The sequence below is a fragment of the Coregonus clupeaformis genome, chromosome 37, assembly GCF_020615455.1.
Source record: "Coregonus clupeaformis isolate EN_2021a chromosome 37, ASM2061545v1, whole genome shotgun sequence".
Taxonomy (NCBI): Eukaryota; Metazoa; Chordata; class Actinopteri; order Salmoniformes; family Salmonidae; genus Coregonus; species Coregonus clupeaformis.
In genome coordinates this window covers 33,736,492-33,756,226 of record NC_059228.1, presented here as the reverse complement: position 1 = coordinate 33,756,226, position 19,735 = coordinate 33,736,492, and the positions used below count along the sequence as shown (strand labels likewise).

At 43.6% G+C, this 19,735-nt stretch overlaps 2 protein-coding genes across 2 annotated transcripts in view; both read right to left on the bottom strand.

Moving 5' to 3' along the window:
• Window positions 1–249: 249 nt before the first annotated feature.
• LOC121536204 (gamma-crystallin M3-like) lies at window positions 250–1,527 on the bottom strand. The gene is made up of 3 exons (XM_041843478.2): window positions 1,447–1,527; window positions 863–1,108; window positions 250–601 (listed from the first exon to the last, which is right to left on the bottom strand). The coding sequence occupies exons 1-3, from the start codon at window positions 1,456–1,458 to the stop codon at window positions 302–304; spliced, it is 558 nt and encodes a 185-aa protein (XP_041699412.2). The 5' UTR covers window positions 1,459–1,527; the 3' UTR covers window positions 250–301.
• A 14,383-nt stretch (window positions 1,528–15,910) lies between these two features.
• Window positions 15,911–19,735, bottom strand: part of LOC121536585 (amine oxidase [flavin-containing]) — a 69,603-nt gene continuing 65,778 nt past the window's right edge. The window contains exon 15 of the mRNA XM_041843985.2: window positions 15,911–19,585. Within this exon, the coding sequence (XP_041699919.1) occupies window positions 19,430–19,585 (156 nt within the window). The 3' untranslated portion in view covers window positions 15,911–19,429. The remainder of the gene's footprint in view (window positions 19,586–19,735) is intronic.

Here is a 19,735-nt window from a genome sequence, read left to right as displayed (position 1 = left end):
TAAATGGAACGTAGTCAAACAAGTGGTTTCCATAGGTTTGATACCATTCCATTTATTCCTTTTCAGCCATTACGTCCTCCTATAGCTCCTCCCACCAGCCTCCTCTGTTACCTACCTATTCCTAACAATATTCCTAAACTTTTAAAGGTTAAAGTTGTGAGGGTGAAATAGTGAAATGCTTAATGAATTATCTACCAGGGAGTGTTCTCAGTAAACACACCACAAAAATAAGACAATTATGCAAAAATGTAAAATTGGGAGCATATTTTATTCACAATTTTTCATACAACATCTGAGCATATTACATGGACATGTTATCCATGATACGCCTCATGCTCATGAATCTCATGCCACCGCTCATGCCTCCCATTCCCATGCCCATCTGACTGAAGCTCCTGTACTCTCCGGGCCTCATGTACATCTGCCTGCCTCTGTAGTGAGGCTGCTCGTACATTAGCCAGTGGCCGTCCATGACGTTGCAGGACTGGCAGTCGGACATACGGTAACGGACCTGGATGGAGTCACAGTCGTCCATGATCTCGTGCATCTGACCACCAAAGTTCTCCCTCTCGTAGATCCTCATCCTGAAGTTTCCACGGTGCTGTGAGGAGGAAAGCAAAGGTTCCACAAGTCAGATAAATTATATATATGAGAATACAACCATTAAAACATGTTTTGCTTCACCCTACTGTAATGTACTGGCTATTACTACAGCCAGGGAGAGGCCAGCAGGGCTTCTTAGGGAGTCAATGGGCCTCTTGTGGAATGGGGAAATATTACATTGTTCATATGCTTTGTGAATTCTACATAAAGCATCATTGTTAGCTCCCATTATTGATTGGCGTCCGCTCTCTCCACCTACCATGGGGATCATGCGGCAGGACCTGATGCAGTCGTTCATTCCCATTCCCATGCGCTGGTAGTCAGGGTACTCGCCCCTCCTCATGAAGTACTGGTTTCCCATGTAGTTGTTGCGATCGTAGACCATGAAGCAGCCGCTCTCAACCCTGCAGGAGTGGCACCTGCTCAGGAAGGAGGACATGTCAGCGCAGTCCTGGCTGGTCTCATAGGAACGACCCTGGAAGTTCCTGTCCTCGAAGAAGGTGATCTGTAAGCACAAAAGTAGTATATACAATATTATGGAAAAATGTATACAAATATATGAATCTGCAGATACAAGTTGCTTTATAACTAGCATTGCTACATGCTCCTAAAATGCCAGCTCCCAAATGCTAGATTATTATAGGTGATCCTAAATAACCTGTTAACAATTTAAAAAATATAAATAGTTTGGAGGAAACAACAACTCTATAAGGAAGTTGAAAAGGAGCCTTGCTTTAAAAAAGTGAACTATCACTTTAAAATTGTGATTCACTTAACCAGCCACTATTCAGGCATTGGTGAATTAAAAAACTTAAAAGAGTGTGGGATGAAACATTAACTTACTTTGCCCATCATGATTGTGGTTGTTCCTGAGAGCTGTGCTGCTGCTACATTGATATCCTGCCTGTTTTAGCCTTTACCTTTATACCTGACTATAGTCAAAGAATCTGTGGCATCCCATTGTGTAAAACCCTGACCCAGCAACATATGGTATAGAGGCCTGCAGAGTGCTAGAATACTTTAGAATGGGTTGTTCCATTGAGAAGTCAATACAACTGAGGTTTTTGAAGAAGTAAACAATGGTCTCTTTGACATGTTCCAAACCACACTAGGTAGTGTTCAGTGTACAGTAAAAGTGCTATTTTGCTTTAGTTTGTTTTAATGTGATAGGCATGATCCCACCATAACTCTATAGAAACAGCTACTATTTTGGTTTCACGTTTGGCGACTGTGTATCTAGGTTTAATAATGTGTTAAGAAGTAGACGTACTTACCTTGTATGCAGGTACCAAGTAAAGTGTTATCAAGATTGTTACTCTTTTGGCAGTTCAGTGAGTCCAGTTCAGCAATACTTCATTAGTGGCAATAAATAGCAAGCTGTCATTTCAAATGTTACCATGGCAACACACTGACACACATTATTATTATGAGAGACCATTATTCATCCTGGCCATGACTATTTACTGTCTGACCTTCTGCCCCTAGCAAACAGCAGGTACACACACACACACACACACACACACACACACACACACACACACACACACACACACACACCATTTACTTTATTTTCGTATTCTTATCTTTCATGATTTATTGTTGTTGTTGCATTGTCGAGAAGGAACCTGCAAGTAAGCATTTCGTTGGACGATGTATACCATGCGTATCCCGTAGATATGACTAATACAACTTGAAAGTTAAAACACACACGCCACACATGACACACACGCACACAGCACACACACACACACACACACACACACACACACACACACACACGAGTAGTAGGAGGATACCCAGAGGTAATTGTGCCCGAGGTGATCAGCGAATCAGGTCTCAGCATTCTGTGTTATTGCACAGCACTGCTGGTACCGCCAAAGGATTTACCGTTCGCATTCAATTTAATTTGAGTGTCTTGATTTGTTGGAACATGTATCCCTTCTCGGAGTAATCCGACCGGAAACTCAGCTCAACTGTTTTCTTTTCATCCGTTTTAAGAATGACTTCTTCACTGTGGGAACCAAGGGAATATAATCATGTAGTGAATGATGGGTGTAGCAGAGTGAGACTTGAAACTGCTCAGGACCCAACTTGCAAACATACAGTCTATATTCAGCTTGACCTAAGACTATGTTTTGGGGGGTAAACTCACTCATGATGCAGACAGTCCTGTATGGATACTGTATAGAGAGATAAAGTATGTAAATGTTAGAAAGGATATCTCTGTATCAGTAAACTGGATGTGTTATTTCCAGCCAGTTTCACCAGTGAGATGCGTAGTGTGTCCAGTGGCGTGTATTCATGGATGCCAAGGGAAGCCAGGCTTCCCCCCAAAAATGACCAAAAACAAACAAACAAAAAAAACATATCAAAATAATGTATCTTTCATCTCTCTGTGTTTCATCATTTCCATCAATTTGCAAGAGGCTGAATGTATCTCACCGTAGAAAGCATCCGAGTGAGCGAAACAGCGCCCCTCTGTTTCTCTACGTGTAGGCCATCTATCTGATGCTGTCTGATTCAAACGAGTATGACATTGTTGCCGTCCGTAGCATTGAATGGAATGTAAGGGAAGCCAGCGAGCATTTGGCCTTCCTTGAGCTAAACTAAACGAGCTCAACTGTGAATGGTCCTGGCACACCAAAAACACAGTGTAAAGGGAAGCCAGTTTGGTATTTTGGCGTCACTCCTATCAAATCCCATTGAGAGCACACGTCATTGACAGAAACAACTTGAATTGTTGCATCTCGTTGTGTTGTTTTCCTCCGGTGGCTAGCTAGCTAGCTAAACTTGTCCCTTTCTCAAATTAGCCATGGATGGAGATAGGGAATTGGACTTGTGGTTTTACTTAATTCTCTGTACTGGCCAATGATTATAACGGCGATTCTGATCCAACCATTAATTCATACATTGTTGTGCCCCTGGCCAGAGAGAATGGAAGTTCAATATGTAGCTAGATGTAGAAGGTTAATGTTAACTAGCTAACGTTGCCCATGAATGGAAGTTAGGCTAGCGAGCAAGCATTTTAGTCAGTTAGCTAGGACAACAAAAAATAAAAGCATGTACTGTATGACAGAGTGATAGACCGTTTCGTCAACATGAAAGAGAGGAGGATGGCATTGGCGTTTCTCTACAAGTAGGGTGAGTCAACATATTTTTCTACATGAACGCGCACACACACACACACACAAACACACACACACACACAAACACACACACACGCACACGCACACAGAAATCAGAACCATGGACAGCCACATCCTATTTAGTGTACGTTGATTGGACTAAATAGTTTTTGGTATCTTTTAGTTGTCACTGTATTAAACTAAGCAGAGGTGATTTGATGATGTTGAAGTTGAAATAGTGCTGGAATAGTGGAGGCAGCTCTGGTTTTCTTTGCGACTTGCGGTAACTCTCTGTGGTTCTAAATCAATAGTTGTTTAGTGGTCCGAAAATGTCGGAAACATTAACTTGCTTGACCATGCTGTAGGTCATGTAACTGTCTGTTACATGCAATATGCTTTACGGAATAAACCGGACAGAGGTTGCTATCTGGTTTTGTGATAAAACAAAGGTTATTCTGCCACGGTGTCATCTTATTGTCTCGGCCTTTAGGCCTATATATCACTGTAGTAACTTAACAAGGAATGCCCACACGCATTTCAATATTACTTTCCTTCACTTTCAACCCAAGAAAAAAAAGGTGTACAGCCATGTACAAACGGCACAAATACAGCAAAACGATACAGCCCACTCAACCTGTGGTAGAGTCACATTGTACAGATCCGACTCTGGGTGATGACATCATCAAAGGGGAAAGGTCACGGTTAATAATAATAACCCTACACACATGAATAGTAATCACTGCAGGTAAGTACAACACATATTCAATGTCATTATTTATATAGTGTCCCCACTATGACAATCACAGTTGCAAGGCATATGAACTAACAGGTTATAGAGCAAACAACACAATTATCACAACACATAGGTTGCAATATGGCAACAGGGGGTTGTGTGGTGACACTGACGAAGCAAAGAGAGGAGCTCTTCTGATCATAGCTGCTTAACGATCCAATCACTCACAATGACACACCTGTCACACACACCAGACAGAAGAGGAGAAGGGGGGGTGGGGGGGGAAGAAGGAGACTAGGAGAGAGAAGTACAGTATGCTGAGAGGAGAGATACAGGGGAGAGTGAACTAAAGAAGGAGAGAAGCAAAGAGATATATGCTTAGTCATACTGAGGGATGTGTCTGAGACAGACTGTGATAGGCCTCTCTATGGCCATGGCCCCTTGGTTTCACCTGGGGAGACCCTAGAGGACATGAAGCTGTTTGAAGGAGCTGAGGTCATGTCAGAATACGAGATTGCAAGAGAGCAAGATGGGTAAAACTGAACAGTAACTATGTAGTACTTGGTGAAATGGGGACTGCAGAGGAAAGACTGAAACACTAGCAGACAGACAGCATGTCCTTGGAAGACTAGCATCTGTGTCTTTATGGTTTACAGACCATCTATCGGACTTCTAACATCTATCTTCTCACCTTAACGAGCAAGGAGTCAGCTAAGCAGAGAGAAGAAGAGAAGGATTTTCCCTTGACCTCGCAGGATGAGAAAAGTAATTAAAGTGAATTACGGCAGGCTCTGAGTTTTAATTTCAGCCTGGTTCTTTGTCACTCTCTCCATCCCTCCATCCTTTCGTCAGATGCAGAGCAGTAAAAAAATAGATGGAGGGAGTAAATCTGTCGCTGGATGGAGAGAGTGAAGTGAGTGAGAGTGCCGGAGTTGAATCCCCTGGGTGGGGAAATGACTGCGGTAAAGTCAAAGAGTCAGGCTTCTCACTGAGAGATATACCGTATGTACAGTATACTGAAGATGGGAGGGGAGGGGAGGGGAAGGGAAGGGGGAGAGGGGGAGAGGGAGAGAGCGAAAGAGAGAGAGGGGGGAGAGGGAGAGAGAAAGGGAGAGGGGGGAGAGGAAGAGGGGAGCAAGAGAGATGTTTACTGTTCATTTTTGATTAATTATTTCACTTTTGTTTATTATCTATTTCACTTGGTTTGGCAATGTAAACATATGTTTTCCATGCCAATAAAGTCCTTTGAATTTAATTGAATTGAGAGAGAGAGAGAGAGAGAGAGGGAGGGGGGGAGAGGGAGAGAGGGGGGAGAGAGGGGGGAGAGGGAGAGAGAGAGGGGGAGAGGGAGAGAAAGAGAAAGAGAGAGAAAGAGGGGAGAGGGAGAGGAGGGGGAAGAGAGAGAGGAAGAGGGGGAGAGAGAGAGAAAGTTGTGACATTGTATCCCATTTTATCCTCTCTCTCTCTCACTCTCCCTCTCTTGCGCTCTCTCCCTCTCTCTCTCACACTCTCTCTCTGATATTGAAGGCCTACATACCTGAAGATAAATATTATTTGAGCCCAGCTGAACACACAGACTATATTGCATTGTCTCGCCTCCTGCTAACCCTCTCTTCCTGCTAACCCTCTCTTCCTGCTAACCCTCTCTTCCTGCTAACCCTCTCTTCCTGCTAACCCTCTCTTCCTGCTAACTCTCTCTTCCAGCTAACCCTCTCCTCCTGCTAACCATCTCTTCCTGTTAACCCTTTCCTCCTGCTAACCCTCTCCTCCTGCTAACTCTCTTCCTGCTAACTATTTCCTCCTGCTAACCCTCTCGTCCTGCTAACCCGCTCTTCCTCCTAACCCTCTCCTCTTCCTAACCCTCTCCACTTCCTAACCTCTCTTCCTCCTAACCCTCTCCTCCTGCTAACCCTCTCCTCCTAGACTATAACCTCTAAACCCCAGGAGGGGGCTGGTGTGCTAGCTTTAGAAAAGGAAACAGGTATATTCTACCGCAAGATATGGTGAGAACATAACCTTCTGTCGATCAACCAAACTCTTGAGTTGTGTATTTGTATTTTGTATTTATTATAGATCCCCATTAGCTGCTGTGTGCAAGTACAGTATGTGTGGTTTGTATGTGTGTGTGTATATGCGTGTGCGTGTGTGCACGTACGTACAGTATGTATGGTGTGTGTGTGTGTGTATGCGTGTGTGTGCGTGCATGTACGTTTGGTATGTATGGTGTGTGTGTGTGTGTGTGTGTTTGGGTGTGCTAAAACATTCCTATTTTCTGTCTCTTCCACCGCTCTTTTGTTCCTTTGTTGTTCTCTCCTTTCATCACCAACTCACTGTGCTCCTGGACCCCTACTGGCTTTACCGTAACCATGGTGATTCTAATGTTGCCAACACTATGTGCTAAGTATGTGTTAATTGTTCATTTGTATTTACAGTGGTGTGCTTCAGAATAGATGGATTGCTTCAAATGAACTAAACACACTCCAACCAATACCCAATCTTATAAATAACATCAATTTCAGTCAAAATAAACCACTACTACTACTACTACTACTACTACTACTACTGCTACTGCTACTGCTACTGCTACTTCTACTGCTACTACTGCTACTCAAATCAAATCAAATGTTATTTGTCACATGCGCCGAATACAACAGGTGTAGACCTTACAATGAAATGCTTACTTACAAGCCCTTAACCAACAATGCAGTTTTAAGAAAGAATAATCAAAAAAATCATACAAAAAAATACAACATAAAATAATACGAAATAAAAGTAACAAATAAATAGCGAGGCTATAAACAGGGGGTACCGGTACCGAGTCAATGTGAGGGGGCACCAGTTAGTCAAGGTAATTGAGGTAATATGTACATGTAGGTAGAGTTATTAAAGTGACTATGCACAGATAATTGGTGGTTGAGGATATCCCTCTAGTGGTGCGGGGGCTGTGCTTTGGCAGAGTGGGTGGGGTTATATCCTTCCTGTTTGGCCCTGTCCGGGGGTTTCTTCGGATGGGGCCACAGTGTCTCCGGACCGCTCCTGTCTCAGCCTCCAGTATTTATGCTGCAGTAGTTTATGTGTCGGGGGGCTGGGGTTAGTTGGTTATACCTGGAGTACTTCTCCTGTCTTATCCAGTGTCCTGTGTGAATTTAAGTATGCTCTCTCTAATTCTCTCGTTCTCTCTTTCTCTCTGAGAACCTGAGCCCTAGGACCATACGTCAGGACTACCGGGCATGCTGACACCTTGCTGTCCCCAGTCCGCCTGGCCTTGCTGCTATTCCAGTTTCAACTGTTCTGCCTGGCGGTTACTGAAACCCCTACCTGTCCCAGACCTGCTGTTTTCAACTCTTAATGATCGGCTATGAAAAGCCAACTGAGAGACCTGAGCCCTAGGACCATACGTCGGGACTACCGGCCGTGGTGACTCCTTGCTGTCCCCAGTCCGCCTGGCCTTGCTGCTATTCCAGTTTCAACTGTTCTGCCTGCGGTTATGGAACCCCTACCTGTCCCAGACCTGCTGTTTTCAACTCTTAATGATCGGCTATGAAAAGCCAACTGAGATTTATTCCTGATTATTATTTGACCATGCTTGTCACTTATGAACATTTTTGAACATCTTGGCATGGTTCTGTTATAATCTCCACCCGGCACAGCCAGAAGAGGACTGGCCACCCCTCATAGCCTGGTTCCTCTCTAGGTTTCTTCCTAGGTTTTGGCCTTTCTAGGGAGTTTTTCCTAGCCACCGTGCTTCTACACCTGCATTACTAGCTGTTTGGGGTTTTAGGCTGGGTTTCTGTACAGCACTTCGAGATATTAGCTGATGTATGAAGGGCTATATAAAATAAAATTGATTGATTGATTGATAATAAACAGAGTAGCAGCAGCGTAGAGTGTGTGTGTGTGGGGGGGGGGGGCAATGCAAATAGTCTGGGTAGCCATTTGATTAGATGTTCAGGAGTCTTATGGCTTGGGGGTAGAAGCTGTTTAGAAGCCTTTTGGACGTAGACTTGATGCTCCGGTACCGTTTGCCGTGCGGTAGCAGAGAGAACAGTCTATGACTAGGGTGGCTGGAGTCTTTGACAATTTTTAGGGCCTTCCTCTGACACCGCCTGGTATAGAGGTCCTGGATGGCAGGAAGCTTGGCCCCAATGATGTACTGGGCCGTATGCACTACCCTCTGTAGTGCCTTGTGGTCGGAGGCCGAGCAGTTGCCATACCTGGCAGTGATGCAACCAGTCAGGATGCTCTCGATGGTGCAGCTGTAGGACCCATGCCAAATCTTTTCAGTCTCCTTAGGGGGAATAGATTTTGTCGTGCCCTCTTCACGACTGTCTTGGTGTGTTTGAACCATGATAGTTTGTTGGTGATGTGGACACCAAGGAACTTGAAGCTCTCAACCTGCTCCACTTCAGCCCCGTCGATGAGAATGGGGGTGTGTTCGGTCCTCTTCTTTTTCTTGTAGTCCACAATCATCTCCTTTGTCTTGATCACATTGAGGGAGAGGTTGTTGTCCTGGCACCACATGGCCAGGTCTTTGACCTCGTCCCTAAAGGCTGTTTCATCGTTCTCGGTGATCAGGCCTACCACTGTTGTGTCATCGGCAAACTTAATGATGGTGTTGGAGTCGTGCCTGGCCATGCAGTCTTGAGTGAACAGGGAGTACAGGAGGGTACTGAGCATGCACCCCTGAGGGGCCCCCGTGTTGAGGATCAGCGTGGTGGATGTGTTGTTACCTACCTTTACCACCTGTGGGTGGCCCGTCAGGAAGTCCAGGATCCAGTTGCAGAGGGAGGTGTTTAGTCCCAGGGTCGTTAGCTTCGTGATGAGATTTGAGGGCACTACGCTGCGCTGTAGTGTTGAACGCTGCGCTGTAGTCAATGAATAGCATTCTCACATACAGTGGCTTGCGAAAGTATTCACCTCCCTTAGCATTTTTCCTATTTTGTTTCCTTACGATCTGGAATTAAAATGGATTTTTGGGGGGTTTGTATCATTTGATTTACACAACATGCCTACCACTTTGAAGATGCAACATATTTTTTCTTGTGAAACAAATAAGAAAAAGACAAAAAAACAGAACACTTAAGCGTTCATAACTATTCACCCCCCCAAAGTCAATACTTTATAGGGCCACCTTTTGCAGCAATTACAGTTGCAAGTCTCTTGGAGTATTTCTCTATAAGCTTGGCACATCTAGCCACTGGGATCTTTGCCCATTCTTCAAGGCAAAACTGCTCCAGCTCCTTCAAGTTGGATGGGTTCCGCTGGTGTACAGCAATCTTTAAGTCATACCACAGATTCTCAATTGGATTGAGGTCTGGGCTTTGACTAGGCTATTCCAAGACATTTAAATGTTTCCCCTTAAACCACTCAAGTGTTGCTTTAGGAGTTTGCTTAGGGTCATTGTCCTGCTGGAAGGTGAACCTCCGCCTCAGTCTCAAATCTCTGGAAGACTGAAACAGGTTTCCCTCAAGAATTTCCCTGTATTTAGTGCCCAATCTCCGCTGTGGAGCTTTGCAGCTGCTTCAGGGTTATCTTTGGTCTCTTTGTTGCCTCTCTGATTAATGCCCTCCTTGCCTGGTCCGTGTGTTTTGGTGGGCGGCCCTCTTTTGGCAGGTTTGTTGTGGTGCCATATTTTCTCAATTTTTTAATAATGGATTTAATGGTGCTCCGTGGGATGTTCAACGTTTCTGATATTTTTTTTATAACCCAACCCTGATCTGTACTTCTCCACAACTTTGTCCCTGACCTGTTTGGAGAGCTCCTTGGTCTTCATGGTGCCACTTGCTTGGTGGTGCCCCTTGCTTAGTGGTGTTGCAGACTCTGGGGCCTTTCAGAACAGTTGTACATATACTGAGATCATGTGGCACTTAGATTACACACAGGCGGACTTTATTTAACTAATTATGTGACTTCTGAAGGTAATTGGTTGCACTAGATCTTATTTAGGGGCTTCATAGCAAAGGGGGTGAATACATATGCACGCACCACTTTATTATTTTCATTTCACTTCACCAATTTGGACTATTTTGTGTATGTCCATTACATGAAACCAAATAAAAATCAATTTAAATTACAGGTTGTAATGCAACAAAATAGGAAAAAGACAAGAGGGATGAATACTTTTGCAAGGCACTGTAGGTGTTCCTTTTGTCCAGGTATGAAAGGGCAGTGTGGAGTGCAATAGAGATTGCATCATCTGTGGATCTGTTGGGGCGGTATGCAAATTGGAGTGGGACTAGGGTTTCTGGGATAATAGTGTTGATGTGAGCCATGACCAGCCTATCAAAGCACTTCAAGGCTACAGACATGAGTGCTACGGGTTGGTAGATATTTAGGCAGGTTATCTTAGTGTTCTTGGGCACAGGGACTATGGTGGTCTGCTTGAAACATGTTGGTATTACAGACTCAGTCAGCGAGAGGTTGAAAATGCCAGTGAAGACACTTGCCAGTTAGTCAGCACATGCTCAGAGTACACGTCCTGGTAATCCGTCTGGTCATGCGGCCTTGTGAATGTTGACCTGTTTAAAGGTCTTACTCACATCGGCTACGGAGAGTGTGATCACACAGTCGTCTGGAACAGCTGATGTTCTCATGCATGTTTCAGTGTTACTTGCCTCGAATCGAGCATAGAAGTAAATTAGCTTGTCTGGTAGGCTTGTGTCACTGGGCAGCTCGCGGCTGTGCTTCCCTTTGTAGTCTGTAATAGTTTGCAAGCCCCTGCCTCATCCGACGAGCGTCGGAGCCGGTGTAGTACGATTCGATGTTAGTCCTGTATTGACGCTTTGCCTGTTTGATGGTTTGTTGAAGGGCATAGCGGGATTTCTTTTAAGCTTCCGGGTTAGAGTCCCGCTCCTTGAAAGCGGCAGCTCTACCCTTTAGCTCAGTGCAGATGTTTCCAGTAATCCATGGCTTCTGGTTGGGGTATGTGTGTACTCCTCAATGCCATCGGAATTATCTCTGAACGTATTCCAGTCCTGTAGCTTAGTATCTGCTTCATCTGACCACATTTTTATTGACCGAGTCACTGGTGCTTCCTACTATTATACGGGTAGTTCCTGTTATGCTGTGCGTTTTCTGTCCCCAGGAAATAACACCTCTTATTTAGTGTAAAATGTGAGGAATTGTATGCATTTTGACCATTTTGTTTTCAGTTGATGTAGGCGTTTTTGCCATGTGCTATTCATCGACTTCTACGAAAAATATAAGCCATTAAATAATACAATTTCTAAATATTTTTTCATTATTTTGTAGTCCTACTTAAAATATCTGTCATTAATACTTTTTTTCATGATTATTGTATTTATTGTTACTGTATTTAAGATTTTCTGTGTGTCCCTGATTTCCACCCTGTTAGTTTTTAGTAATACCCCTTTAAAAAACAGCCCCTTCCCACAATGACATCACATTCAGGAAGTGTCAATCCTTTATTGGGCGGGTAAACAACAGTGCAACGCTAAGTAAATATCAACATATATTTTAATGTTTCATGATGATTGTCAGTATGTCTCACTCTTAAATTTCCACAATGTTAGGCTACATTAGATGAGCATGTTATAACATTTTAGAATTTCAAAATATGTTTGACAGAAAAGTTACAATTCTCTTCAAGTGTTCACCATTATGCTAGCTGGATCTTGATCACTCACAATGCACCTAACAGGGCGGAACATGCACCTAACATGGTGAAATTGTTGTCAGAAAATATAGAAAATGAATTATTTATGTCAATATTTATTACTATTTACATATTACATTTATATGTTATGTATATTTAGATACATATTTGTTTCTTATTACATTACAATGACTAGGCCTATTTACATTGACATAAATGTGATATATGTCACTGTATTGCAATGTATATGAAATTATAATTAGTAATTGTAATGTAATTAGCAACTATATATGTGTGTATCACAGCCGGCTGGTGGCACCTTAATTGTGGATGACGGGCTCATAGCAATGGCTGGAACGGAATAAATGGAATGGTATCGAAGACATCAAACATGTTCTCCATCGGGTTGATGCCATTCCATTCACTCTATTCCAGCCATTATTGTGAGCTGCCCTCCCCTCAGCAGTACATTCGGAAAGTATTCAGACCCCTTGACTTTTTCCACATTTCGTTACGTTACAGCCTTATTCTAAAATTGATTAAATAAATACAAATCCTCATCAATCTACACACAATATCCCATAATGGCAAAGCGAAAACAGGTTTTATTATTTATTAAATTTATTAAAAATAAAAACAGAAATACCTTATTTAAATAAGTATTCAGACCCTTTACTATGAGACTCTAAATTGAGCTCAGGTGCATCCTGTTTCCATTGATCATCCTTGAGATGTTTCTACAACTTGATTGGAGTCCACCTGTGGTAAATTCAATTGATTGGACATGATTTGGAAAGGCACATGCCTGTCTATATAAGGTCCCACAGTTGACAGTGAATGTCAGAGCAAAAACCAAGCCACGAAGGAATTGTCCGTAGAGCTCCGAGACAGGATTGTGTCGAGGCACAGATCTGGGGAAGGGTACCAAAAACTTTCTGCAGCATTGAAGGTCCCCAAGAATAATAATAATAACATCAAGAACACAGTGGCCTCCATCGTGGAAGAAGTTTGGAACCATCAAGACTCTTCCTAGAGCTGGCCGCCCAGCCAAACTGAGCAATTGGGGTTTTTATGTCTTCACTATTATTCTACAATGTAGAAAATAGTAAAAATAAAGAAAAACCCTTGAATGAGTAGTTGTTCTAAAACTTTTGACCGGTAGTGTGTATATATATATACATATATATTCAGTACCAGTCAAAGGTTTGGACACACCTACTCATTCAAGGGTTTTTCTTTATTCTTACTATTTTCTACATTGTAGAATAATATTGAAGATATGAAAACTATTAAATAACACATATGGAATCATATATGTTATTTCAACAAATCAAAATATATTTCATATTTGAAATTCTTCAAAGTAGCCACCCTTTGCCTTGATGACAGCTTTGCACACTCTTGGCATTCTCTCAACCAGCTTCATGAGGAATGCTTATCCAACAGTCTAGAAGGAGTTCCCACATATGCTGAGCACTTGTTGGCTGCTTTTCCTTTACTCTGCGGTCCGACTCATCCTAAACCATCTCAATTTGGTTGAGGTCGGGGGATTGTGGAGGTCAGGTCATCTGATGCAGCACTCCATCACTCTCCTTGGTCAAATAGCCCTTACACAGCCTGGAGGTGTGTTTTGGGTCATTGTCCTGTTGAAAAACAAATTATAGTCCCACTAAGCCCAACCCAGATGGGATGGTGTATCGCTGTAGAATGCTGTGGTAACCATGCTGGTTAAGTGTGCCTTGAATTCTAAATAAATCACAGACAGTGTCACCAGCAAAGCACCCCCACACCATCACACCTCCTCCTCCATGCTTCACGGTGGGAACCACACATGCGGAGATCATCCGTTCACCTACTCTGCGTCTCACAAAGACACAGTGGTTGGAACCAAAAATCTCAAATTTGGATTTCCACCGGTCTAGCTCGTGTTTCTTTGCCAAAGCAAGTCTCTTCTTCTTATTGGTGTCCTTTAGTAGTGGTTTCTTTGCAGCAATTCGACCATGAAGGCCTGATTCACACAGTCTCATCTGAACAGTTGATGTTGAGATGTGTCTGTTACTTGAACTCTGTGAAGCAGTTAATTGGGCTGCAATCTGAGGTGCAGTTAAATCTAATGAACTTATCCTCTGCAGCAGAAGTAACTCTGGGTCTTCCTTTCCTGTGGCGGTCCTCATGAGAGCTAGTTTCATCATAGCGCTTGATGGTTTTTGCGACTGCACTTGAAGAAACTTTCAAAGTTCTTGAAATGTTCTGTATTGACCGACCTTCATGTCTTAAAGTAATGATGGACTGTCATTTCTCTTTGCTTTTTTGAGCTGTTCTTGCCATAATATGGACTTGGTCTTTTACCAAATAGGGCTATCTTCTGTATACCCCAGGGAAGAAATTCCACAAATTAACTTTTAACAAGGCACACCTGTTAATTGAAATGCATTCCAGGTGACTACTTTCACCCCAAAGATAGAGCTGCATTTGTGACTGGCTAGTTCATTTACATTTTACATTTAAGTCATTTAGCAGACGCTCTTATCCAGAGCGACTTACAGTTAGTGCATACATTATATTTTTTTCCCCCTGTGGGAATCGAACCCACAACCCTGGCGTTGCAAACGCCATGCTCTATCAACTGAGCTACATCCCTGCCGGCCTTTCCCTCCCCTACCCTGGACGACGCTGGGCCAATTGCGCGCCACCCCATGGGTCTCCCGGTCGCGGCCGGCTACGACAGAGCCTGGATAGTTCCTCTGTGTGGAGGCTAGAGGCACTGCAGCCTGTTGTGTTGACCTTAACCACCCACACAGCCACACAGCTTGCCACCCAGCCTGCCAGACAGACAGACAGACAGACAGACAGTTGGGTGAAGTGGGTGTGAAGGTAATCACTTATCATGGGGACATGGGGTCAACATCTGGAGACCACAGACTATGAAGCATGGTTACTCACACACACACACACACACACACACACACAAACACACACACACACACACACACTGCCTAGGGGGTAGTGAGGGAACAGGGGTGGATATGGAACTGAGCATCAGTCTGCTGTGGAGCAGGATATTCAGACAGCTGATGGTTCAGTAGTCCTTATTAACGCATTCATATTGATCTGGTTAATTAATAATCCTGCCCTGCAGTCCTAATGAAGCCTGCCTCACTCTCTACTGTCCACTGGAGGATAAGCCCTGCCTCACTCTCTACTGTCCACTGGAGGATAAGCCCTGCCTCACTCTCTACTGTCCACTGGAGGATAAGCCCTGCCTCACTCTCTACTGTCCACTGGAGGATAAGCCCTGCCTCACTCTCTACTGTCCACTGGAGGATAAGCCCTGCCTCACTCTCTACTGTCCACTGGAGGATAAGCCCTGCCTCACTCTCTACTGTCCACTGGAGGATAAGCCCTGCCTCACTCTCTACTGTCCACTGGAGGATAAGCCCTGCCTCACTCTCTACTGTCCACTGGAGGATAAGCCCTGCCTCACTTCACTGTCCACTGAGATAGCCCTGCCTCACTCTCTACTGTCCACTGGAGGATAAGCCCTGCCTCACTCTCTACTGTCCACTGGAGGATAAGCCCTGCCTCACTCTCTACTGTCCACTGGAGGATAAGCAGTAACATTTAGAATCTGTATCGCAAATGCCGTTGAGATAATAAACTAAATATGAGGGTTTGACTGAGTGGGCTGTCTACACACACACACACACACACACACACACAGACACACACACAGACACACACACACACACACACACACACACACACACACACACACACACACACACACACACACACACACACAGATAATAGACAAATGACCCAGAGAGAGACCAGTAGGAGGTAAATTAAATGTTTTTATCACCAGCTTTGTAGAGAAATCACATAATGACATCAAAGAATGCAATTAGACGATTAGAAGGTTTGACATTTCATACACACAGCCAGACAGTGAGAGGGATGGGCTAGAACACACGGTATCAGGCCTAGAACCAGTCACAGAGAGGGATAGGACACTGATGATGTCATACAGGGAACCAGGACACTGATGATGTCATACAGGACACCAGGACACGGATGCTGTCATACAGAGAACCAGGACACTGATGATGTCATACAGGGAACCAGGACACTGATGATGTCATACAGGACACCAGGACACAGATGATGTCATACAGGGAACCAGGACACTGATGATGTCATACAGGATACCAGGACACTGATGATGTCATACAGGGAACCAGGACACTGATGATGTCATACAGGACACCAGGACACAGATGATGTCATACAGGGAACCAGGACACTGGACACCAGGGAGCAGCTGGTTCCAGTTGGTTCCTGTAGTTCCGTTCACGTGTTTTCAGTCAGAACCAACTTCTACTATACTTCTTCGAAAATGTTGAGATCTTTTTTGACATCATCGTCCAATCCCTACTCGTCAGATTCTAGTTACAACCAGGCCTCTGAGCAAAAGTTACTTTGAGGTGAATCAAGTGCAAAAATAAGAAACGCTTTGGGGCCTTGGGGTAGGGGTTAAAGTTTAGTGCCATTGTAGGATATAAACTAAGTTAAGCTAAGGGATAGATGGGATATCAGAGGAGTACAGCAATAACAACATTACAGAACAGAACATCTAGATAGATAGCCTAGTTAGAGATGGATGGGCACAGTTCACAGTCTGCCATTTTAAGACTCACACATACACAAATGGTGTTAGAAAGCTAACTGTAGCATCATGGATGTTAGCACGATTGTTTGTTTAGCCTCAGAGGCTGGCCTGCAGGAAACAGAGCTCAGTCATTGGCCCAGGAAGGTGTCAAAATGAAATCAAAGTTTATTCGGTCGCGTACACATTTTTGCAGATGTTATCGCTGGTGCAGCGAAACGCTTGTGTTTCTAGCTCCAACAGTGCAGCAATAAAGTAACAATACACACATAATTAAAAAAATATATTAAAAAAGAAAGAAATTAAGACATCCAATCCAAGAATGGCCAATGAGGTTGCAGCTCTAGTTAATGCCAAACGAACCAGGCAGGGGGGGACAGCGGGAGACGGGGACAGGGAATGAACCAGGCAGGGGGGGACAGCGGGAGACGGGGACAGGGAATGAACCAGGCAGGGGGGGACAGCGGGAGACGGGGACAGGGAATGAACCAGGCAGGGGGGACAGCGGGAGACGGGGACAGGGAATGAACCAGGCAGGGGGGGACAGCGGGAGACGGGGACAGGGAATGAACCAGGCAGGGGGGGACAGCGGGAGACGGGGACAGGGGACCAGTGTCATGGTCACACAGGCACTTGAAAAATGTCAAAACACCACGACTTAAATTAAGGCAAGATGGACTACACTCACGATGTACGCACGTCTTTAGGGACAACACAGTGATGATCCACCACTCAACGTACGACCGACCGTACAGTACGCTTCGGAACAGATGAGCTTACAGGTTGATTCTCTTATCTACTCAGAGCAGTAATTCTGTTCATCTATAGATCTAGATATTTATGTTATTTCACTCACATTTTATTTTCTTCCACTGTTGTCTTGTTATTTTTTGTGTGTCCTAAATCAAAAGTAGTGGGATCTTTATTAGTGGATAGAAATCTGTTCCATACATATTTGTTAGGCAAAGAGAAGAATATCTGCTGAAAATACTGTGAAACTGGACTTATTCAGTATCATGGGAAAATTAGCCATAGTTAGAAGATAGCTCAACACCCTCTGAAAGTAACCGCACCTTCTACTTTACTTTGGGGTGATGTCCCCTAATCTTTTGAATGGGCTTGATGATTATATCATAACATTTTAGAAAAACGCGATCATTTAAGATGCATATAAAATTATATTTGTGTTTGTGGATGAATTTACTTACACTTTACTTTTATTAAGTATTTGGCATGAAGACCATTGCCTTATGTTTTTGCACATTGAAGACCATTAAAAAAAAACTAAAATTATGTGCCACTTTCATAGGGTATGCTCTGGCTTCAGCAGAAATACATGGGCTAATCAATACCATAAGTTTAAATATAGGCAGTGTTTATTTAGCTGACTAATGGGTAGGTGGCTAAATAAACACTGCCTTAAATATTTCTATGATAAATCAAGTAGAGCATCTCAATATGTAGCAATGAGAGCATTTAAATAGAATGGTTCCAAATAAGGTCTTTCCATAAACACACACAGAGAGACACACGCACACACACACAGAGAGACACACGCACACACACACACACAGGTTGTGTGAAATAATGGATGGAGCTCTACCTACTGATATCATAGACGAGAGAAGAATATGATATTTTTGTATTACTGTGGTAATATTCTTAGTATTTTGTTTAGTTCAGTATTCTTAAAAATGGTCCCAGACAATAAAAGGATGGGCTCTTAATGGGTATCTTCAACACAAAGTTTAGGACTATCATCGAGGATCGAACCTCATTGTAATCTATGGCAAAAATTAAATGAAATGCATAATATTTCAAATATACTCATAGGAGATTAGACGTAAATCATCTAAATCGGGAGAATACATTCAAATGCGTCCATTCTCTTTACAAGGAATACTATGACTGTTGCGAGCAGGCGTAATGGAGACACAACATCTCTGGATGCAGGATTCTGGATACATTAATCACGCAGGTATTCTGACAATATTATGACGTTGCTAAACTGTTACTATGACGTTACTAAACTTAATCTTAGAGCTGGTTACAGCTTCTATGACATTAGAGATCAGATTAGTCAGCACCTAAAATCAGCATAGGTAATTAACACACACACACACTACACACACACACACACACACACAGAAATGAGTCTCCTGACTATTCTCAAACAATCAATGCAGATTTGTGAATGTATTGGCAATTTCTTGAATGATAACGGTCATCGGGAAAGCTACTGTTTGTCTCTTTTAATAACTCTGATTTAGTTGTCATCATTCATTGGTTTGAGTCTGAATCACAGAGTTTTTTTGGCTGGGGATTCTCTCTCTCTCGCTCTCTCTCTCATCTTCCATCACAACTCTAAGGTGTCAAAGAGCAATCTTAGCAGAACAGACCATATTAGTGTGAGCTGGTTTCGAGAGATGCTCTGTCGGGACACTGTGTCGAGGATGGAGGTTTTTAGAACAATGGATGGTACAGTAGTGAATGACAGAACTGTCTTTACCAAGGCCTATGACACAGAGTGGCTACGTCTCACATTGCACCGTGTTCCCTATATAGTGCATCACTTTAGACCCTATGTGGTCAAAAGAAGTGCACTGTAAAGGGAATAGGGTACCGTTGGAGAATTGCCCTCTGGAGATGCAGGACAGAAGGATGAGGGAGGTGGGAGGGGTTTAGGTTTAGCTCCGGGTGAGAAGCCCCTTCTGATAGGCCAACATGCCTGCTGCCGTGGCAACGGACAGGACAGAGGCTATGCCCAGGAAGTTGATGAACCCGCCCACAGATGGAAGGTTTCGCTCCCAGAAGGTGGTGACGAACGGGAGTGCTGGGACTTCCTGTTAGAGAGAGCGAGAGAGGGAGAGAGGAGATGGGGGGAGAGATTTAGGGGGGCACTAAGTTAGGTCTACGTTCTCTAATGTTCTTTAGATACTTTACATTTTGATCCAAAAGAGTTTGGTATGTGACTTATTAAGTATCTATTGTTT

Excerpts from the sequence above, each read along its gene's own strand:
- LOC121536204 (XM_041843478.2), bottom strand. Across the intron at positions 602-862 it reads CCTGCCGCATGATCCCCATG|CACCGTGGAAACTTCAGGAT; the intron begins GTAGGTGGAGAG and ends TCCTCCTCACAG.